This window comes from Psittacula echo (genome assembly GCF_963264785.1).
Source record: "Psittacula echo genome assembly, chromosome: 6".
Lineage (NCBI taxonomy): Eukaryota > Metazoa > Chordata > Aves > Psittaciformes > Psittacidae > Psittacula > Psittacula echo.
In genome coordinates, this window is record NC_137743.1 from 39,614,055 (window position 1) to 39,631,861 (window position 17,807).

Here is a 17,807-nt window from a genome sequence, read left to right on the forward strand (position 1 = left end):
GTGTTCAGACTTGGAAGTGGTCCCCAGGTGTCCTCAGGTGAGCACAGCCTTATCAGCTTTTCACTTCACAAAGTAAGGATCAGCTTGCTCTTACGCTGGAATAAAAGGGAAGTATTACAACAGGCTTCTACTAACAAAAAAGTGCATATAAAATTCTCCTTCTTCATGCTGAGGTTAAGCTTGCTTTGTTTTAATTCCAAGGGTATCTTTAACTGTTGCACTATCTGCACTGTAGCCATACTTGTACAGATGCTTACTGATAGCTGAGCCTGACTGTTTCCTGTTTTCTTTGGTAGGTCAGCAAAACTGGAGCAGAGGGTGCTGTTCTTGATGAAGCAAAAAATATCAATAAGTCTTTGTCTGCTTTAGGCAATGTGATATCTGCCTTGGCAGAAGGAACTGTAAGTAATCCTGTTCTGTGTTGTTGAAGAATGGCTTTTTATTTATCTGTTTCTTTGCCATGCACATAAAAAAATAAGCTAACATTTCAATTCAGGAAGAAGAAAATATTAGCTTTCCAAGCACAAACCAGTGACACTTTTGCTATTCTGCTTAAGATAAGGAACTGATTTTCTTGAATTTCACTTGAGTGGTTATCCGATCTTAGCACAGTCAAAACAATTACTCTTCAGGATTGTATACTTCAAGTCCATTAAACCTGTCATTGTCGACTCACGTTCTCTCTCATTATGATATCATTATTTTAAAACGTTGTTCTTGTCTCTTACTTATATTTGATTAGAAAACCCATGTTCCATACCGAGACAGCAAAATGACCCGAATACTTCAGGATTCCCTTGGTGGCAACTGCAGGACTACTATTGTTATATGCTGTTCTCCTTCTGTGTTCAATGAAGCAGAAACAAAGTCAACCCTGATGTTTGGGCAGCGGTGAGTCCTACTAGGTGTTAGGCCGGATGTCACTTGCGTGGGCTCTTCCACATGTTCCAAGCCAGCTGAGGGGAGTGAGATGACTAAGCATTTTAAAAAAGGGAGGTTATGTTTCTGGAGCTGTTACAGAATAATACTGTAGAACTTGAGAAAACTATCTCTTCATCCCCTGTGGTACCAGACGAATAAATGTTAATGTTGGCCTGCAGCTGCACTACTTACAAGCTCTGGTAATTTTTCTTGCAGAAAATACAAAATGTTATCATAGTTCTTTGAAATTTTATGGGGAAGGTAATGGCATTAGGCAGTTTTCTGTTGGCCAACTCAGAGGAAAATGTTCAGGTTTGCTTTATCTGATACCGCTCTTAATGCTTTTAAGAGGTGTTTTCTCCTTGAATGGCATTTCAGGGATTATTGTTACGGCTGTAAAAACCACTTTTTTGCTGGTAAGAAAAATGAAGACTGTGGGCTCTGTGTGATGTTCACAACTTCAATAGATGTCTGTGATAGCTCATGGACATTTTTATGTTAGAAGGATCTTAACAGTTTAGGACAAGGCCTCAGATAAAAGCAAGGACAGAGTAAGTATGGAAGTATCCAGTAAGAAAATTTCTGTTCTGTATGTGTTTGTTGGCAATAGCCATATGAAAGAAATATATTTCATTTGGAAAAAATTACAAAAATATTGATATTTATTTATATTTTATAATAGTATATATTTGATATTTTAATATAAAGCATTATGTGATTATATAAAATATATATTATAGAATATGTAATTTTAATATTTTTTTTAATATTTTGAAAAATATTTGGAAAGTTTGCAAAAATAGGTCAGGCTCATTACAGAATTACTGCTTTTGTTGTAATTGAGGAGAACTCTGATACCTTGGAAAATTACTCCTTTTGGTTTATTTGTGTAATAGGAGAAAAAATAACACTAGCAAATTATGATTGTTTGAAATAGGATTTGTTTAACAGTTTGTACAATACAGTAAATTACTCGGTCTGAAAATGGGTTGTGTTTCCACCATGCATAATTTTTTGCATTGAAGCCCACATTGTTAAGAAGCATTTTATATTGGAAAGTAAGATTGCAAATAAAAAATTAATCTGACAATCTTCTATTAATTCATTGCCCTACTTTTATCCTTTAATGTGAACTTTCCTTAGATTTTCATGAGGGAAGATGGTCTCTTTATTGTGTTCATGTAAGAGTACATAGAAATGGCAGGACAATAGCTGCCATTGGTTGCAGTCCCTCTTAGTGGAGAGCTGCAGATTAGTATGGGTTAGGGCTGGAGGACAGTTCTGCGACATGCTCTCCATCTGGCATTGCCAGAGCTGGTATATTAACTTGTCCTTGTCATCTGCTGCTGGGATTTGTGAAAGGTGTGCTGCAAGCCAGGTAACTGCAAAAAGCTTGAAATTCTGTGATCTCTGCTTCCTCTACAGTGTTTCCTTCGTTTACTGCAGAACTGTAAGCTGCTCACTTAAAAAGCAGCCTGCAGGAAAAGCTTCCCAAAGGGAACTTTGCAAGTCACTGTAGTAAGGTTTTATGAAAAAGGGATTTAAAAGGAGGAAGTGGTCATTAACATAATCAGTTTAAAGGTTGCTATGCAGTTTTCATTCAGCTTTGTATGCTGAACATGAATCTAAGTTATTAAAGATGTAAGCTTTTACTGAAATCTCCTATACTATAATATGTGTCACAGAAATTTTGAGAAAATGCAAATATTAAGATGCAGGAATTAAATAAAGAGTGATAACAATTCTGAAGTATGAGTTGCACTGTTTTTGTTGATGGTAAAAGTTTAAATGTCTTAACAGTTTAAACTTCAGTTTAAACCTCCCCATGTACAATTTTCTGACTGCAGGTGATGTCAGACAAATGTGAGTCTTGTACCTCTGTAGACCTAAAGAACAGTCACAAAGGTCCTGCTGATTCATTCTGGATAAGGATCCAGGGCAGTAATGCAGTGACAGGGACAATTAATTTGAAATAGATGAGTAGGTACTGTGTTAGTTTTCAGTCTTCTTGATGTTATGCTGAACTATCTGTAGGGTCTAGTTTGAAGTAAAAAGAAATGTAAGCAGTAAAATAGAATAGTTCACATTAAGGCGATTAAAAGGTAAAGTAGCTTTTTAAAAAATATTTTATTTTAAAATCTAAATTAAAACTGTTTTGTTTTGCTCTGTAGTGCTCCAGGATCTCTGGAAGTTGTATGTTTGAGTACCTGAAGCACTATGTGCAGGGGAAGTCCAGTTTCCACGTTATTTCAGTTTACATTCCTCTCAGTTTCTTTTCTCTTTACAGTAATAAGTAAAACTTGCCTTCCTGTTTGGGGGAAAATAATTTTCAAACTGACCCTGCTGCACTCCTGGCTAGCAGAGCTTGGAGTGATGTGACATGACTAACGCTTTTCTACGGAGAGAAACATTTTTGAGATGTTCCTTACTGTGAGGACTACAATGTCAGCTGAAAGAACTAGGAAAACAACTAAATACTTTGTGAGAGTGCTTGGTTGGGGTTTATTGCAGGGTTTTTCTTTGTTTAAAAGCTATAGAATTGGGCTAATACAGGAGTTCCTTGTGGAGAGCTTTTAATCGTAGGAAAGGAAACACAAGTAGGAGGACAGGTGGTGCACTAGACTGCAGAGCAGTGCACACACTATACATGCATAGGGTTATTTGTCATTTTTTGGATAGGAATATTGCTGTCTACAGGAAGTGGTTTCTTTTACATGCTCTTCGGTTGTGGTGTTTCATTTTTCAGATGTGACAGTATTAAGGACCTGAATAACATTAAAGGGAAGGTACATGACTCATGGGTGATTCCTGGGTCTTCCATTTTACCTAGCAAAAAGGAATTATATTCACCATTAAAATAAGTGTCAGGAGTAAAATTCATCTTCACAGGCCCACTTGTACTAATCAACATGTGCATGTGCTCCTCTGTTACAAGTGAGTCAGTTTCTTCTCTTTCTGCTCCATCTTTTCTTGCGGTTTCATATTATTTTTAATTGTAGTTGCCAGTAAGTACTTTATCCATCAAAGGATAATGCAGTTGATAAACTCTATGGTATAGCATTTCCCCCCTACCCCCCAGTTAAATGAGTGGAAACTTGAGCCATGCTTTTGGCAGGGACAGTATGTAAAAGCTAACCATTATCTTTAAAGTAGAGAGTTATTTTAAAATATTTCTAAGGTAATAAAACTCCTGCTTGCCACATAGTACAAATCAGTGGAGTGCAGTATGGGGCACAAATACAGGAGTGTTTTCTTGCTGACAGAACAAACTTTCAGGACTTTTAGTGATTGGCCACATTTAAAGGATGCTTTAGAATCAGTAAGTGGAGCTATGAACAACGTAATTAAGCACACGTTTGCCTCAGAGGAGAGTTAACCAGAGCATCCATTGCCCATTCCCAGATGTAGTTTCTTACACTGGTGTTTCAGCCTATGCTTTACAAACTAGTGGGAGGTTTGTCTGTTATTCCTTTACTTAGCCTGTATTTTATTCAATAATGTGGGAGTCATTTAGAGGGACTCAGAGCAGTGAAGGGCAAAGATACGAAGTTTTCTTAATTCATACTGATTTGTTTGGGTTTTCTTTTTAAATGTAGATTTCCTAGAGTAGGTTCTGCACTTTTTTTTTCTTTCTGCTTGCTTTGTCTTTCTAACGTTACTGGTTAGTTTCAGTTGAAGGTAAGCGCTTTCACAGTTATAAAGTGGTGGTGGTCATGGTTAGAACAGTTTAAATTTTATGATATTTTTGCCTAGAGAGGCAGTAACTCATGAACCAGTCTGCAGTGGCACATGCACACAAGTTTGAGCTTCCTCCCCAGTGAGAACTTTCCTCAGCCCAGTAACTGAGTTACCTGGTGGTAGCAGCAGTTCTCCTCCTTCCACCCCCAAAAATGTATTTCAAAGCACTGTTTGGCTTTCAAGAATAAGTCTCTGTATCTCTGCTTTGCTGTGTTGACATCCCTCATGCTGTGGTGCTGAAAATATGGCTGAGTTTTGTTGGTGGAGTTCAAGGGGTGGTTGTTAAGAGATGGGATGAGACTGTGAATGGACACTGATGTAGGATACTCTACTGTGGGTCCCAGTTCAGAAGCTGCAAGCTGGTAGTTTACCTAGCAGAACAGTAATGACAGGACTTGGTTTTGTCCTTGATCCAAGAACTGTTTCTCTTTTTGGAGGAATCTGAAAAGGCAGATAGATGTTTGCTCTAAGTCAGTGGCTGCTGGATTTTGATACGGAGAAGTTTCTCTTGTGGCTCCCAGGAGTAATGGTACTGAGGGTTTGAGAAAAAATGGAATTGTGGCACTGCACTTCAGAAAACTGAAAACGTTTAGTAGTTTCCATTTGTGTTTCAGAAAAATTTCTGAATCCTTACCGTTGTATTGAGATAAAAGTTGCAGAGCAACTGACAGCTGGTTTTGTTGTACAGAGCTAAGACGATCAAGAACACAGTCTCTGTGAATCTGGAGCTGACTGCAGAGGAGTGGAAGAAAAAGTATGAGAAGGAAAAAGACAAAAACAAGAGTTTAAAGAATGTTATCCAGCATCTAGAGCTGGAGCTGAACAGGTGGAGAAATGGTAGGTACCAGAAAATGGGAATGAGTATATAAGTTTGCATTTTTAAGTTACATACGTTAAAATCTTGCCTTAAATCACAAGTGTCATACTAAGTTCACCATTCAGAGTTGTTGCTCACACTTCATAGTAACTGAAAGGTGAAGAAGCAAATACCAAATAAACCAGCAGAAGCCATTTGGAGAAGGTGTCATTTTAAATGCCAAAACTAGCATGATATCAGAAGTAGAGAATACAGGAAGACATCAATAATTTTTAATAATGTTAGTAATATTAATAAAGAAAAGGTAAAATGCCATTATGTTTAGTTTTCTTTTAAAAAAACTCTGTTCTTCAGGTATGAGAATCAGTTCTGCTATGCTTTTAAAGTAACTAGATCTTGGGGTTTTTTTATAATTGAGTTTAACATTAGAATAATTAGTACAACAGTTAGAGTGATCTGATTAGAAGAATCACATTTGTCTTTTTCTGTGGCTTTTAAGTGAAATTTATGTTGAGAACAGACAATTTTCTTTTTAGAAAATTGTTCAGGGTAGGTTGTGAGATCAAGTATAGTGAGATAGAGGAAAAAGATTTTTATGCATGTATAAAAATTGAATCATTTTTATTTAATCTGAAATGGTGACAAATAATTTTAGCAAACCATCCTTATTTTTATTCATTATTCCACACATTACAAAATAAAAAAAGCAAACTCCAAACCAACAGCAACCGCCCCAAAGAAAACTACCCTGCATCCCCCTTGCAACCTGCAATCTCAGTAAACCCTCAGCAGTAAAATCCTGCTGCTTTGGAGTCATTTTTATTTTCTGAATTTCTTGTCATCCAGGCTCTGTGTGTTATGTGTCAATGCCATGTAACTCTTGCAAAAGTGAAGTATCTAAAGCAAGAACAGATCTGTGATTTAATTATTAGTTACAATTTATTTTGTACAGTCAAGTCTGGTTTTGAACATCCTGGGTGAAATCACTACTTAAAAGAGAAAACCTGACCTTTATGGGTGCAAAAATTGCTTCCTCCTTTCAGCAAACTGTGGTGTTTACTTGCCTTTCAGATGAGATTGTTACCTAATGATTGCGCTCTGTGTCTTTCTCTGGAGACTTCAGCACTGGGAATATTTCCCTTATCAGCATAGTGCAATTGCTATGGAGACGGTCGGTCTGCTCTTGGTGTTGAGGAGTGCTGGGGATTTATAACCCGCTCATGTTCTGTGTGTTTCAGTCTGTGTTTGCTAAATGTGATGACTTTCATTTCCTTCCTGTTCTAGAAACAGGGTGGTTTGGTTTTTGGTTTTTTGGTTTTGTTGTGGTTTTGGGGGGTTTTTTTGTGTGTGTTTTGTTTTGTTTTTTTTTTTTTTTTAGAAAACCCTATATAGATCCTTTCTATATGCTGTGTAAATGAGACTTACAACATGCTGTTTCTATTGTTTTGCTTAAATATACACACTTCCTCATCCCTTCTATCTGTCCTGCTTTTCTCACTGGCATTACCCAGCCAATGCATTCAGTGCATTCAAAATACTATTGATTTCCTGCCTGACCTTCTGCAGTAGTGTCGTTTAGAAAGATATTCTGTCAAAGAAGGCTCTTTACAAATGGAAGTGTCACAGAAATTGCATCTTGAATATGAATTGCAGGACAGATGTATAAATACTGGTATAATTTAGTCTATAAATTTAGAAAACAATTTGCAAAAAAAAATTGTAGCAGAAAATGGGTTCTCACAGGAGCAAGATTTCAGAGCCTTATATCCAAATGCACAATTTGGTCTGTATTTTACACATAGGAGGTTATTCTTATCCAAAGAATAAAAATCTAAACATTACTTTTGGGAGGCTACTGATGGATTCTCTGCAGCCTGAGGAGTGTTGCCATGTATGCAAGGTCCCATGATCTGACCATGCCCACCTTTCCTAGTCTGCTCCAGTGAAATGCAACAATGAAAAATCAGTTTACATTTTTCTTATTAATAATAAAATATATGATCAAGCCACTAGCAGTAGGGCAAAATGTTTTGATTTAAGTACTTCTATAGAGCTTTCAGTGTTTGATTTCAAATTACTCTTTTTCATGCTTTATGCGTGAAAAAAATACTTTCTTCATTAGTTGGTCGTGCTCTTTCATGCCGCGTTTTGTTTTGGGGCTTGAATGAGTCTGCTTTTCTGTTTTTTGGTGTATTTGTCCTGTGTACTTGTTTCCCTGCCAGTAAGATAAATAGTGCCTACTCTGTTTTGGCAAGAGGAATGGTTAGTAGAGATTTATGGGACTAAAATACTGTAGCCCTCAATAGAAAAGGAGAAAAACCTGTTTGTACAGAAGGGTTGGATGTAACCTTCCCACACCTCGAGCAATGCATGCAGCATTCAGTGGCTTGCAGAGTCTCTTACCAGACTCTAATGACAGTAGATTCAATTTCTGGCATGAGCGCCTTGCCTGTCCCTCTTCACTGAACTGCAGCAGGCTCATAATTGCAGTGCACCAATGTTGCCAAAGGAAATACTCCTCGAAGAAAATAAATTTGAAAGAAAATGTGTAGAGAGAACATCCTGTCCGGTATGCAGCGGCAACATCTGAAAATTGGTGTATGCACTTTAATTTTAGATGTGACAAGGCAGAAGGTAGGTATCATTTTAAATGCATCTCTCTTCCTTCTTGTCCTGGTGCTCTAGCAGTTCATGATGGGGAAGGGAGAGTTGATAAGGCAGTTGGAAATCTGGAGAGGAAGAGGCATTTAATTGCCAGTAAGCTTTAGGCTGGAAGTCGGAATTTTTTCCTCCTTATTTACTCTTCTGTTTATAGGTGGGATTAGCCTCGTGGATTGAGGGTTTGAGTGAAAGGGGAGCCAGGAGTTCAATGTTTTTAATGGCAGCCATTCAAAAGTGTTGCTGCATTTTGCATAATGTATTTCTGGCTGCGGAGGTCATCTTTCTAAGGAGTGTGGCCTTCTTTGCACACCTTCTTTTTGCCTGTGATTTGTATGCAGGGCAGTTGCCCTGCCTCACACAGCAGGATACAACCCTTCTTGGCTTTGCTGAGTCCCTCTTAGCAGCCATGCAGGACCATCGTAGGATGTGCGCGATTTTGGGCAACCCTCTCTTTTGAATTGTAATGACCATGGATTGTGTGCCCTCAGGAGAAGCTGTGCCTGAAGATGAACAGATCAGTGCAAAGGACCAGAAAAACCTGGAGCCTTGTGATAACACCCCCATTATTGACAACATCACACCAGTTGTTGCCAGCATCTCGACAGAGGAGAAGCAGAAATATGATGATGAGATTGCCAGTCTCTACAGACAGCTGGATGATAAGGTGTGACCATTTGGTTTGACTCCATTCACTGTGTGTAAATGGAAAACTTGCCCAAACTGGGTGGATGTCTCTCTGTATTTCTTGAACACCACAACGTGGAAAATGTCCCAGAGCTCACAACACTGTCGCTGCATAAAACTGGATTTTGTCCTATCATGTCAGCTATCTGCCTATGTTCCCTTTGTAGATAGATCTGGGATATTCTTCATAAAATCGAGCCAAGTTTGCTTTTAGTTTTTAAGGGCTCAGTACAGGCTTTTCAGTGCTCCTTTTCTTCAGCAATTTTTGTGAAATCCCTCAGCAAACTGTAATGTCACCTTGAAGGCACAGGAGAAAGAAAAAAGGCAGACTGTCTCTTATACGTTTATTATGTGTTAGAATTTTAATGAAAATATATAACTATCCCTTGAGTCTCTTTTGTTCACATTGTTCTAGCTGTGAACAATGCCTGGAGTGCAAGTGGCTTATTTATTTATTTATTCAGCTTGAAATACATCAGTGGTACTTAAAGCTATCGGCAATATGTTACTGAGCAGTGGCCATTAATAGCTTTGGCTTGTGTGACAATAAGTGTATGTGGGGGGGGAAAAGGCATACTAAAACCATTACCCATCATGGATAAGAACAGTGTAAAAGGCTATCTAGCAAAAGTTTCCAGGGTAGCTTTAACCATATGAACTCAAAATTTGATTTTAACTTTCAATTGTAATTAGAAAGAAAATATCAGAAAGAAAAGCCCACTGTTTCCTTATATGTTAATATTAAAGTTTAGCTGTTTCTGAATACCAAGGCAGGGAGTGGACAATTGTGTTTAAGCCTTAACTCTGACATGCATGAGGTCTGTCTGCACAGTCCAGTGGCACACAGCAGTATGTTGATGGCATTCAAAATATCAGTTAAACTCTTCAAGAAATGACAAACTTTTCTGTGGTGGTGAATACATTGCTGGTAGCTGTCTCTAGCTTTTATGTATTGATTAGAAAAAGAAGTCAGTCATTCTTTCACTTTCCCTTTTCAAAAGTAGCAAAGCCCACTGAATTGTTCTTGAGGGAACTGGCAGCAGCTTTGAATTTTACCCTAGAAAACATGGGAAGCATAATTTGGTGCATTACTGTAGTACTATAGGAAATGACGTATTTGATTGCCCAAACAAAACCAAAATACTGCTATTTATAACTTGCTACAGTGCAGACCATTCTTATATTGAATCTGGGTCTGTTTTAATATTAGCAAGTGAGTCAATATATTCTACTTAATAGCTGTATTTGATCTTTTTTTTTTGCACAAAACACTGCTGTGATTCTCTAGGAGGGTGCCTCTCCCAGCTGCCTGAGCCAGTTCAGTTGGAGTATTTGCTATCAGAATAGATGTATTAGCATGCTTGTCAGTGAAACACAAACTAAAAATTGACTGTGATAAGGTAAAAAGCAACCATTTATCTTCGGGAAGTTACTTTAAAGAAGGATATCCATTACAAGAACAGATGGACTTGGTCAGAGGCTGAGCTTGGTGTGCCTCCTCTGGTGTTTTGGAGGAAGGACTTGTATGTACAGAAGAGTCCATCATCATTTCTTGTCTGTATTTAAGATCAGTTCCTTACCCATGAGGATGCTATCTTAAGGAAGTTGAAATGCCAGTAGAATTGGATGCCTGGCTGTGCATTACCTGGCAGTATTTTCTTCAAGGGCTGTGGTGGAGTAGGAAAATGCATATTCTGCAGTTGAGTGCTCTAAGTTCTGTGTATTAATGCAGTTCATGAATGCATTTCAGAGCTAGCTGTTAAGTTGCAGTCTGTCTCTAATGATCTCTCTTTAGCTAAAATATAGGGATAGAGTAAGTGGGAGAGAGACTGTATCTGTATTTTTACATCTATGTATATTTACATCTATAAAACATCATGTATGTTGTCAAAGTTATAAGGTCCAATTCTGATCACCTCAGTATCTTGTTTATCATCAGGGACACCTCTGCTTAGGTATGTACTAGAGACAACTGCATGTATGCATTGCTTTTACTTTGTAGCTCTGTGTATGTATATTTTTCTCTTCTCATACCACTGGAACCTGCAGAAGGTTTGCTATGGTGTTATTGCTCCTTCTTTTCTAGAAAGGAGAAATAGAAGTGACCAAACGAAAACTGTGAAAAGAAATTGAAAATCTCCAACCCTCTTTCATTGCAGGATGATGAAATCAACCAGCAGAGCCAGTTGGCTGAAAAGCTAAAGCAACAAATGTTGGATCAAGAGGAGGTAAAAAACTTCAAAAACTGCCACCAAACAAAAAGCCCCTTACATTTTTCTTATGAGACCCTTGCACTATTGTGACCAAGAAATACAGTCCTGGTGTGGGAGTTCACCCATTATTAGTGTTCCAAAACTTTGGTCTCTCTTTGCGCAAAACATTGCCTTGATTCTTTAGGAGAGTGCCTATCCTAGCTGCCTGAGCCACTTCAGTTGGAGTACAGCATTATTCTGGCTGCTTTTTTGAGGTGTGAAACCTCTCTTGTAATTGTCCATGTATCACTCCTTATCCAAACCCTCAAGAAGGTTTCCGAGGTTTAGCTCCTTAACTGGGAGAGAACAACATATAAAAATGTCTGTTACTCATCAGTCATGACTTACCTGCCACCTTTGAGGACTTGTCCTCGCTGCAGGAATTTTAGTCCATGATGAAATTCTTCATTCACTCGCCACAACTTTCTTTTGATTGTGCTACCCATGTCATGGCCATACACATGTAACAGAATTTTATGCATTCTCAGCAACATTATTTTCTGACATGTTATTTACACCATCTCACTTCTACTATCTTTTTTACATCAGTGTTCTCATCTAAAGCTTATTTTCCCCTCACAGTTTTTCTTGTGTCTTATTTTTTTGTGTCTTATTTTTTGGGTGATGTACATTCCTTTGTTTGTGTTAGATATTTGGAAGCATGCTGTACACCGGCTTATTCCCCACCTTCTGTGTTCCATACTCAGTATTACATCTGCAAGATGACTCATTGTTTTTGGAGGCCTCTAATCCTTGCTTCATAGACCATTTTTCCCCTTTTTTGCACATATTCTAATCTAGCTTTGCTGACTTACTGAAGTTTCTGCAGCTGATGTTGCACAGCTTGTACAGAAGGTTTAGATCTTCCAAGAAGCATGTCCATCTCTTACCTTTGAAAGCTAATGTGACATTTTTGTTTTTTTCTTTAAAGGAATTCAGTTAATTTTTCAAGTTTTTGTCTTCCACAAGTAAGCACTGTGGGAGCAATGTACCTGTTCCCTCTTAGAGCTATGATTAGCTCCATTATACATTAGCTGCAGAGCAGCTGCCTCACTCTGCTTCCCCCTAATTAACCAGAGTACTTTTCATGCTAGATTAAGCCAGCAGGTTAATTATAAATGTAGAGGACTACTGCAGATGGCATTGTGTTGATTCTTGTGTCTTTAGTACCTTTTCATTGGCTGCTTCTTAGGGTGCATGCTTTGGGGAGGATTCTGAATCCTTACATCTTGCATGCTGTGAACAGATCAGCAAAGTGCTGCAGCCATCTCCTTCCCTTTGCTTTAAAACTGATTGGTTTAATGTGTTATTAATAGCCTTTTAAAATCTTGGTATATTTTTCCACATTATATCAACAAGAATCTTCTGGGGAGCTGTGTTTATGCTCTAGGTGATACATAACACTTGCCTTTACTTGAAGTCGCAGTAATATTCACACAGTAAATTTCTTAAGTAAATGTAAATAATAGTTCCATCTGTGTTTAGTAGAAAGATTATTTTAAGCTATTTTGTTGTTTAAATATTTACATGCCATCTGGCTTTGGCAATTCAGTGGGTTTTTCCATAACGTGAGTGCACTTCTGAGGCTGCAGCATTACCAGTGAGATAAATTTCCCTTACATCTGAATCCTCTCTTCACCACTTTGGGCACATGCCAGTGTCTGAAGCTGCCTGGTTGGTTTCCTATTTTCCATTAGCACTCTGAGCCAAAAAAAAAAGCGATGTCTTCTCTGACATTCTCCTTTTAGGTGGTCTGTTTTAGAGAGACACTTCTGTTTTGACTGGGGTCTCACACTCAACTTCAAAGGCAGTGAGCAGTTGTGGGACAGGTCAGGAGAAGTCCACCCAGCACAATTCAGTAGCGCAGGTTGTGCTCTACTGTCCAAGAAAGCTGCAATACAGTAGTATTATACTAACATAGAATCATAGAATCATAGAATAGTTAGGGTTGGAAAGGACCTTGAGATCATCTAGTTCCAACCCCCCTGCCATGGGCAGGGACACCCCACACTAAACCATGTCACCCAAGGCCTCATCCAACCTGGCCTTGAACGCCGCCAAGGATGGAACATGTACAGAGAAAGGCTTGGAAATAAGCAAGTTCTGTGAATGAATGTCCAAACTTTGCTGTTAGGATGAGCATGAATGCCTTCTTATATCTCATGCACTAGTTTTACGTTATTTTTCTATATTTTACGTTTTTAAGCAATGTTAAGTGCCAATTTTGTTACTATTCTTGAAAGTACAGTATCAGCAATAAATGTTGGGTAGTACCTTTTATTTATTTTCACATCATTCTGCAGTACATGACTGCAGTTGAGTCTGGCTTTGTGCTACTAACCTGATAGCTTAATTTTCAAGACTTTAACATCTGAATGAAGATGGAGTAGTGCAAGGGCAAGGGAGAGGACCATGCAACTGATTTCTTACAGTCAGCCCTGTTACTGAAACTTCAGCATCTCTTTCAATAGGATGCAAGTACTAAATTTAATACGTTTTACAAATTGGAAATACTAGCATGGGTGAAGCCTGTATTTCCTTCTTTAGGTAATATTATGCCTCAGCAAATACAAGCAGTTAATCTGTCTTCAGCATCAGGCTTCAGATGATAACTAAGAAAAAACATCATAGGTTTGCTTATCAAAATATTTCTGTAATGCCGCCAGGTCTTTGAGGCTGCCTCGGAGAGCCCTTTACTTGGTTCAGTTCAAAGTTATGGGTCTCTGTTTAAACATTTTACTTTGGTACTTTTTAGTTCCAGCTGCAGCATTGGATTGAGGGCAAAAAATTTATTTGGAGCTGTGGTTCTGTTTGAAATAAGTTTCTCTACATCAGTCTCTTGTCCAAATAGCATTTGATTAAGATTTTTCTTTTCATTGAAGTTCAGAGCTTTTTTGCTTCCTTCAAATACATTTATGCTGAGACTGGTGCTGTTTCTGGTAGAGTAGCAGGATTTCTTCTCCTGTGCTTTCTCTCTCTTACACACATGCTTGTGTGCTCACACTTTCTGTCTGGTTTTGCCATTTTCAGTGTTGTCTTTTGAATGAGTTCGTGGGTGACTTAATGCTTCTGTGATATCTGGTTTCCAGCTTTTGGCCTCCACTAGGAGAGATTATGAGAAGATTCAAGAGGAGCTGACCCGTCTTCAGATTGAGAATGAAGCAGCAAAAGATGAAGTAAAAGAGGTCCTTCAAGCCCTGGAAGAATTAGCTGTCAATTATGACCAGAAATCCCAAGAAGTGGAGGATAAAACAAGGGCCAACGAGCAGCTGGCTGATGAGCTGGCACAGAAGAGTGTAAGAGCAAGCAGTTTATAGTGCTGGTTCCCTTTTCACCTCCTAACTCTGCACCTCCCCTAAAGATTTCCGTAGGAGCTCCCAGAAAATTGCTAGCCTTTGCTGTCTTGACAATCTTTCAGATACTGCTGCCAAGCATGTTGTTATGTAGTTTAAAAATTAGAAGTAACAGGGAAGCTGTTAAAAGATCCATTATTTGCAGAGGCTGACTGTTTTCTTCTATCTTACTTAAAAAATAAAATTAAGGTAATTCAGAAGCTACTTTATGGGAGCTGGTGGCAGATTGTGTCTCTTGCAACCTCTCTATTTTGCATACCATAGAGGTAACTGAACTGAATGTGAGAACTGGCCATTCTGTGTTTAGGGTATTTAAAAACTGTATTATGCCAAGAAAGATGTGAAAATCTGCTTTATGCAAATTGCAGCATTTTGTGTTTTTCTGGACTCTGTGCTGCAGAGCAGGGATTTTAGATGGAGTCAGGGGATCTTGGGGAATGAATCAGGAAAAAAATCAGCTTTTTTCAGCTGACGTATACTGAACTTAAGGAAAAAATCTGAGAAAAATCAAGATTCGCTTATTAGCTTAATACATCCATGTTCCTTAATTCATTACGCATACTGAATAACAGGTCTGTTTTCATGGAAAGCTTCGTTATCCGCTTCAAGTAAAACAGATTACTATGAAATCCATTTGAAAAAAATAGAATTTTACATCCTTCTATACCTGTTTCTCTGATTAACCTTTGACATGTATTATGCAAATAAGATTCTTATCGGATTTACTACATTTAATAGATCTAAAGTAGCCTTGTTAGCAAGTGAGTTGCGAAAGTGGATTATGGCAAGGTAGAATTGTACGTGACATTACATGGAGCTAGTAGGCGCATTCAGCAAAGTACAAGACATCATGCTGTTACCTGGTTATCACACAAGAACTGTTGTCCAGTGTGCTGGGGTGAGGATGATTTTTGCTCTTAAACCTTTCAGAGTGCCCTGACAGCAACGCAGAGGGAGTTGGGACAGTTGCAGGAGCTCAGTAACCATCAGAAGAAAAGAGCTACAGAAATCTTAAACTTGCTGCTTAAGGACCTGGGAGAGATTGGAGGTATCATTGGTACTAACGATGTTAAAACAGTAAGTTGGCTAATCTTTATTGCTTGCCCCACCCACCTCCTGCAATATAAAAATACTTGATGTGAAATACGTGTGATATATGTCCTTCTCCCAGGACACTGCTGTTAAATCCTGGCTAGAACCAGAGTAAAATACTGAACCGGTCTTTGTCTGGGTCAGAGATGGTCAATCAGTGTCTGTGCACACAATTGCCACTCTTATTCCCAGCCCCATGGTTGAGGTCAGACTAATGCAGCCTATCTGTGTCTTTATGCATTTATTAATGGAGGGAACTGAGTTCCCCCCCAGGCTATACACACATAGCCTTACTCCTTCGTTAGCTGTCATGAGCCAGTGTTCCCAGAATCTGAAGAATCTTAATTGGTGAGATTTGGCTTTTGGCTGGCTATCTTTTTGTTTGAAGCTTGTCCTAAAACTGTTGTGTAGCTGAAGGTGAACAATTCCCAAAGCCAGAGATCTGTACTGATGGCTGTTCGGGGCACCTGAATCAAAACAGCTGCACAGAAATTATGGATTCTGCATTCTGGTGCTTATGACCTTTCAACGCTGGCTGGCTTCCTCAAAGAGCTCATACTTCTGTGTGTGTTTCTGAACAGAAGATGCTTTAAAATTACTGATTTCCAGCACTGGTAAATTTGTGCTAGATACCCCATAAATAATTACATGACAGTAAGACCAGCTTAACTTTTGTATGTTGACTAATGACCCTTACAGAGGAAAAGTTGCAAGGATCCTTTTCCTCTGAAGTAAGAAGGTAAGAACAGGATTGAAGGTGGCTGAAGTGACAGAAACCTTGGCTTCTGAACATGCCGGGAGATGGAGCAAATTTTGTCCAGTTTCACTTTGAAATTTGCTCTCTGTCTGGCTCCTGGGTTTACAGATACGGTAGAGGAGGTGGCTACTCCGTCACACTTCTCCTGTTGTATATGAGCAAAATGCTGAGTCTCACAGAAGATACTTGTATGGTCATTGCTAAATGGCACATCTCTGATGGAAACATTTCATGGCCAGGAAAATGTTCCTGGTGATATTAACGCCATCTTATCTCTCCATTTAAAGCCATGTGAAAAAGACCAATTGCTAAAACTGGATTAAGAAATTAATTTTCACCATGTATGTATATTCTTTGCAATGTACTTCATTCTCATGCTTTTAGTTCACAGTTTTTGAGCAATGAACTTTCCTGAATATTCAAACCTAAAATAGAGTATGTGTGGCTGGAGTGTTTTGAGTTGACTTTGGGAGTTGTTGATATCCTGCTAAAGCCCCCTTAAATCAACAGATGTCCCAGCCTGCACTTACTGCAGAGGACACTATCCCTGTCATCTGATGTGATTATGCAGATGCCAGTACCAGACTTTGCTAGGTGCTACAGCAACCTCTGGTGGCCATTGTAGTAGGAGCTATAAGAGGAGATCTTTGAAACTGGAGGCAGCGGCTGTTTGATACCAATTTTTATAGTAACTAACATGTCAGCACTTTATAGGACAGCTGTCAGTGTAAATAAGGCCAGATTGAGAAGCTTTTAGAAGAATAATTTCAAATTGTTGGCAATTAGCATCTTCTCAAAGTGTGTCTAATTTCAGACCAGACTGAGAGTTTTGGAAGCAGTTGCATTTTTTAGGCTCTTGGGAGAAGATACAGCACGTGTTACCTTTCCCTTGGCAGTCCTCGGAAAAAGGCAAAAAGCAAATGAAGTTGCCAGCCATATGTTTCCTCAAAGAGAACCTTCACAGCTTGTCAGTGGGTTACATGAATTAAGTAGTTGAAGAAAAAACATTAAGAGAAAGACATACAAATAAAAGGCACCATATTAAAACCAGGGAAGGAAATGATGTATAAATAGTGTGATACTCATATTTAGAGATGAGAGCGATTACTTTTCTCTTGCCAGGTGAGATTTCCAGACCCATGTCTGTCTTACAGCTCCTTATTGAAGAAGCACAATCCTTCAAGAGGAAAGTTCTTTAAGGAGTACTTTGAAAATGTTTTCCATCTTTTAGCAGTTTGAAAAAAGGAAAATTTCCTGTGCTGGTGACATGAGAAGGTTTCTCCAAAATAAGCTCTTGCCATGATGGTGAGCTTGATTACTTCAGATGCTGAACCACTAAATTGATGAAGCATGCTGTGAGCATGAGCCTTAATTTCTCACTTTTGAGGCTTATCAATGAAGATTGTAAGAAACAATGGTTTAACATGTTTAAAGGTGATCTGAAGGTCCATGGGTACTCCTTGAGGGCTGCTGTGCTTTCACAGAAGCTTCCTAGCTCTAGACAAGTTTCACAGCAGGAAGACTGCTTTGGG

At 38.7% G+C, this 17,807-nt stretch overlaps 1 protein-coding gene across 1 annotated transcript in view; it reads left to right on the forward strand.

Moving 5' to 3' along the window:
* The window catches only part of KIF5C (kinesin family member 5C), a gene marked incomplete at both ends in the record, with an annotated part of 79,043 nt that overhangs the window by 48,808 nt on the left and 12,428 nt on the right, over window positions 1-17,807 (forward strand). Inside the window, 7 exons of the mRNA XM_080621840.1 lie at window positions 297-401; window positions 743-891; window positions 5,348-5,496; window positions 8,626-8,801; window positions 10,981-11,049; window positions 14,163-14,369; window positions 15,357-15,503. Of these exons, the coding sequence (XP_080477966.1) occupies window positions 297-401; window positions 743-891; window positions 5,348-5,496; window positions 8,626-8,801; window positions 10,981-11,049; window positions 14,163-14,369; window positions 15,357-15,503 (1,002 nt within the window). The remainder of the gene's footprint in view (window positions 1-296; window positions 402-742; window positions 892-5,347; window positions 5,497-8,625; window positions 8,802-10,980; window positions 11,050-14,162; window positions 14,370-15,356; window positions 15,504-17,807) is intronic.